The 5,728-nt window shown below is 43.3% G+C and overlaps 1 protein-coding gene across 1 annotated transcript; it reads left to right on the top strand.

The window, feature by feature from the left end:
- Nucleotides 1–203: 203 nt before the first annotated feature.
- On the top strand, nt 204–3,961 carry LOC103523917. Its single transcript, XM_008488923.2, has 3 exons — nt 204–289; nt 783–1,058; nt 3,899–3,961. Exons 1-3 carry the CDS (start codon nt 224–226, stop codon nt 3,959–3,961), a joined length of 405 nt encoding a protein of 134 aa, XP_008487145.2. The 5' UTR covers nt 204–223.
- The last annotated feature ends 1,767 nt before the right edge of the window (nt 3,962–5,728 follow it).

Genomic DNA, 5,728 nt, shown 5'->3' with positions numbered 1-5,728 from the left:
AATTCCCTTGCTAAAGATATATAAAAGGTTGAGTACGAAGGGCATTCATTCGTAAAATGTTTGTAGCCAAAATCAAATGTCAGCCCAAAGCAATCAGCTTAGGGCTGATTGAGAGGCTGACGAAAAATGCCGACCCTGTCTGAACACGGGAAAAAGGCGAGGAAGAGGAAAAAGATTCTATATTCGATTTGTTCATACCCACTTGTATTTTCAGTTCCATGATATGATGGACATAGAGGTGGAGACAAAAGGAGCTCAATACTACAAGGATACCATGTTCCATGAGCCGGTAAGTGGAACTAGAACGTTTTTATTGAACTACTGGGTCTTATAGAACTAGTGGGTTGAATAGTGGGAACTGTAACTGCAAAGGTCCTATCGTCCCTAAAGTGAAGAGAGAAGGAAGACAGGATAGGAGAAAGCCAACCGTTCCGAGAGCGAACCTCATCTGTTTAGGATAAAATTCTTCCCGGGCGGAAATCGAGCCCGCGACCTACCTAGTCCCTTGCATAAAGGTCTTCAGGTTGTGGTTATGTACTGGGTTAAGCTGGCTTGAATTGTTTTTTTTTTCTTATTATTTTTCCACAGTCCAAACAAGCCTAACCCGGTACATAACCTCACCATAGTTGACTGCGGTTCAGGACGAGCCAATCAAACATGGCTCAACAATCAAGAGCTAGAGACTATCACACCGATGTATGGCAGATGAAATCTTTTTCGACAAAAGCTAAAGCCGCTAAAAGAACAACATAACCACCAGTTCACAATGACCTCTTTTTCAGGAGGATTGCAAGGCATCAGTCGATCACATTGTGAAGGGTCTACACGAGGGCCTCTATCGTCCTCACATCAACAAGACGTTCTATCTGGACCAAGTTATCGAGGCGCACCAGGAAATGGAAGATCCGGATATCCTCGGTGACTTTGTCCTCAGCAAGGTGCACCTTGATGCGTATATACATCTGAGCAACTGCGACCAGTTTGGAAAGAAGGATGCACCACGTCCGGTCACCTATGTCGGGACGATCAACTTCTCGGATCCTACCCCTACGCTCAAGGTTAGTAGCCTTTCATTCAAAATTTGCGCCTGGTTAGAACCTACTAGTGGTTGACCCGTCCTTTGTACGGGATCAGCGTGGCCTAAGAGTCATAACTTTGAGGTGCTGCCATTTTGAATGGGGATGGAATATGACAAATTTAAATAGCCTAGGTATGTCACCCTCAGTACTCTTCTCAACAACCTCAAAAAATTTCATCAAAATCGGTCAAGCCGTTTTTACGTGAAAAGAGGACAACAAAAGGTCCATCAGAGTAACAGCGCCGTAACAGACAGACATACATGTACATGTTTCTGTGTATGCAATATGCAACAATTTAGTCGAATTTCGCGTTATTTTCATAGTATAACGAATTATGAAGGGTAAATCCACGACTAAAGGTTGTTGTTTTTTCTCGAATTTAGGTTTCAAATTGTCGGGGTAACCACAGTGAAAGTCAGCTATAATCCAAGATGTATATAACTTTTAGTTTAGGTAAGGGTTACTACAAATGGTTGAGCTTAGCCTACTTTGCTCGAAAGGGATATGGAATTATCGGGTCGCAGTTGTAATCTAATTTGAGTTAAGACTATGTTAGGTGCCAACATTTTGAGCTGAATTCACGGATAAGATAGGGCTACCAAGTTGCTCCCCTTCAGTAAAACCACTTCCACGTGACGCAACAGGCCTGTGTTCCAGAGTAAAAGAGATGTTGCGTTACACACAAAGTAGTAAACATGCCCCCATGTTTGGTTCCCAGTCGGTGTCCATATGGCGGATCCATCTTTTTTACGGAAACTAGAAATGATAAAAGGCCAGGGACGTCATACCCGGGACCTTCAATACAGGTTGTGTCCCCGGTATTTTACCCCTCTTTCATAATAGGTACTGTCATTACCCCAAGGTCCCGGTACTTACCCTTCTTCCCATCTCCAACCCAAAATACCCAGGACCTACAGGTCCCACCCACGGTCGGACTCACCCGGCACCTTTGCGGTCGTCGTGCGCTAGTTGGTCTACCAGGGGTTCGCTCATGGGCTGTTCATTCGCACAACAAGTAAAATCACTAGGTAACTTCACTTCTTGCTACATAAGACTTCACGATAGATCGCGACAGACTTGAAAAAAAATAAATAAAATAATAATAATCATAATAATAAAATATAATAATAATAATAATAAATAATAATAATATAATTAAATAAATAATATAAAAAAACGGTTCGAGATCAATCGAACCAACAATCGCGCAGATGTAATATTCACGATCCGGCCCCAAGCTAAGGGCGGGGACCCCGGCTAAAGTAGGACTTCCCTATTCCAAGCATAGAGCTGGCACAACCGAAGAGCGATAGGACAGAAGGACAGTCAATGTCAAGGGAGACAGTTTGAAGGAAATTTTTCTTAGAAAATTGTCTACTTAAGAACTATTAATCCGAAACGATAGAAAATTGTCTATTAGAACTATTAACCGGCCCTGTTCAGGGCTTAAATTCCCCCACAGGGCCGCAGGCAAAGACCAAAAAGTAAACCCCGCAAACAAGGGCTTAAAGGACAAAACAGGGTCTTTTTTAAGGTCCTGCGCAAAAATTGAAATTTTAATCCATGAGATATTTAGGTCTTAAACAAGGAATGAACAAATTTAACAGTACGAACAGTAGTCAAAACGAAAGGGCTGAAACGATTTGGGAAATATTTGCTACTTTTACAACATAATCTTGGGCGGAATTCTGCTTTTTACTACGACCAGGGAAACCTAAGAGCAAATAGGTCCAAGATGATCATAAAACAAATAGACAAAAATTATTTATACCATACAATGGATAGGTGCGGATAGCAAGGATTACACTTAAAGCGCTAATACAAGCGGCCTAAACCCGCTAATACAAGCCGCCTAACCGCTAATACAAAGCGGCCTAAAGCAGTAATACGAAGCGCCTAAACCGCGTTAAAACAAGCGCCCTAAACCGCTAATACCAAGCGCCTAAAAGCGCTAAAACAAGCGCCTAAAACCGCTAATACGCGAGCGCCCTAAACCGCTAATACAAGCGCCTAAACCACTAAAACAAGCGGCCTAAACGCTAATATAAGCGCCTAAACCGTAAAAACAAGCGCCTAACCCGCTAATACAAGCGCCTAAACACTAATACAGGCGCCCAAAGCGCTAATTACAAGCGGGCCTAAAGCGCTAATACGAAGCGCTAAAGCGCTAATACAAGCGCCTAAAGCGCTAAAACCCAAGCGGCCTAGAAAACGCTAATACGAGCCCCCCTAAAACCGCTATACAAGCGGCCCTAAAACGCTAATACAAGGGGGTGTGAGGGGCCGCTAATACAAAGCGCCTAAAAGCGCTAATACAAGCGGCCTAGTAAGCGGCTAATACAAGCCCTAAACCCGCTAAAAACAAGCGCCCTAAACCGCTAATACCAGCGTCCTAAACCGTAAAACAAGCGGCCTAAGGGGAGGCGCCTAATACCAAGCGCCTAAAACGTTAAGTGAGCAAGCCCTAAGCCGCCAGGGCTTAACTGTAAAACCTATAAACCCAGTTCGGGATCAACTATTAATGAACATTAGACATTTATTCATTATTGTGGCACTTATTTTAACTGGTAGATAAGGTGTCCAGGCATGCCTCATAAGCTGATATTTAACCCGTCTTTTATAAGCTGGTTGTGGGACTTGGGACCTAGAGCTGCGTACTGAGTATGAAACTCCTAATGCAAGCCCTGATACATACCACCCTGTTCGAACGGATTTGGTCTTGATTTGGCGATGAATGGGTGGATGTGATGTTGCTAGGTTTACGTGGATGATGACCTATTTATACTGGTCTACCAAACTCGTCACTACATCTAATACAGGTCGGGGGTACCGCATCACCAGTGACGCGAGCGGAACGTGCAGCCCTTCTGGGCCCAAGCTAAGGGCCCGCCCCAGTTCTTTGAAACATAGTACGTTTACTTAACTAAGGCACTGACCGACAACGCCCCGGGTGAGTCGGAGCCACTCCTTTACTCATCGATCTGTATCTTTATTTACACGTATCGCTGGCCACGGTCGTACCATCATTTATTGTGCTTGTAACCTAAAAATCCTAATAACTCTATACCTTTTTAGATGTTACGACGTACTCGTGGTCTCAACACTAGTATTACTTTGTGTTTCTTTTGACGTAAATGTAATGTAACACTACATCTATGGAACAGGTTCGGGACTAAATCTAGTTGAACTGTTCAGAACATCGTACTGTACGGGCATCATACAGTCTACTTGTAGTCTCTCCACTATATCGTACGGGGTAGGGCATCTGGGCATCAAGAAGTAGTCTGACCTGCGTATCGCCTGGTGTGACAGGAACTTCTTTAAATTGGTATTCTGTGGAGATTGTAATAGTGAGATAATACATTATCAACATAACCATTTGAAAATAAATTGGACTCTTAGAAGACAAATTTGTAAACTTTACTGTGTTGTTGGCTCATATTGATAGTACAATTTGGATTTGGGTCTAACAAAAAAAAAAGATAGACCTATTAGGGGAGAAAGAGTAAACTTTTTGTTGCCAGCGGAGTGAAGTGGAGAAGAGTAAGTCCAGGCGGAGTTTGAAGGTGGAGAAGAGTAAAGGTTCCAGCGGAGTAAAGGGGAAAAGCAAGGTTCCAGTAGGAGTGAGGGGAGAAGAGTAAAGGTTCCAGCTAAAATGAAGTGAACGGGAGGAACAGTAAAGTTCGTGGAAGTGAAGGAGAGAAGTAGTAAAGTTCCAGTGTAAGTTATGTAAGTTATAGCGACTACCGGAGGTCAACGGGCGGAGAAGCTGAGAAGGAGAAGCGCCCAAGGGTACCGCGTACGCCAGAGTAAAGCAAAAGACGCGTTCCTCCAAAAAACGCAACAACAAAGAACGCGTTCCTCCCCAGCGCAAAAGCACACAGGGAAAGCGCGGCGTTCTAATTAGGATAGGAGGCTCCTGAGAGCAAAAGAGAAGGGCTTACTTAACCCTGCGCTTAGACGTAGCATCAACGGTACAAAACACTGGAACAGGGCATCCAGAAGTCTCAGCCATATTCCTGAGCTTCCTCCATCCAACACTCAAAGCCGCCTGCCCTCACCCTCACCATGATGGTGGACATCCTTAAGGAGATGACGCCTCCCACTTCTACATGACCCTCTACCTTGCGACGAAACGTGACAATAGGCCTCACTTCACACTTAGCCATGTAAGGCTAGACCAACTGTCTCTCTTCCAATAATTCCAATAATTAATCTCTAATCCGTACAAACTTATACCCTATTTTTCCTAAAAAAAATAATAATAATCATACTTTATCAATCGGATCAATCGAACCAACAACCAACCATCGCACCAGACGGAACATTCGCGATCCCGGCGCCCAGAAGCTAAGTGAGGGCCCCGCCTAAAGTAGGACTTCTCTATTACAAGCAAGAGCCTTGCCGGACGAAGGAGGATAGGACAGAAGGAAGAGAGAAGCTTAAAGCCCTGCTATTCTGGTATCGTCAATGTCAAGAGACATAGTTTGGAGAATTTTTTTTTTTTTTTTTTTTTTTTTGAGACACCATTCTTAGCCTGTTTTTCCCTAGGCTTAGAATTATTTATTTTAACCTCTTGGAAAAATTAAAAGTTATTTTTTTTTTTCTACTACATCCATTTAAAAAACTTTTATTCTTTGTCGCCTCTT

This window comes from Diaphorina citri, unplaced genomic scaffold (assembly GCF_000475195.1).
Source record: "Diaphorina citri unplaced genomic scaffold, Diaci psyllid genome assembly version 1.1 scaffold55737, whole genome shotgun sequence".
NCBI classification, from domain to species: domain Eukaryota; kingdom Metazoa; phylum Arthropoda; class Insecta; order Hemiptera; family Psyllidae; genus Diaphorina; species Diaphorina citri.
This window is presented reverse-complemented; position numbering and strand designations above follow the sequence as displayed.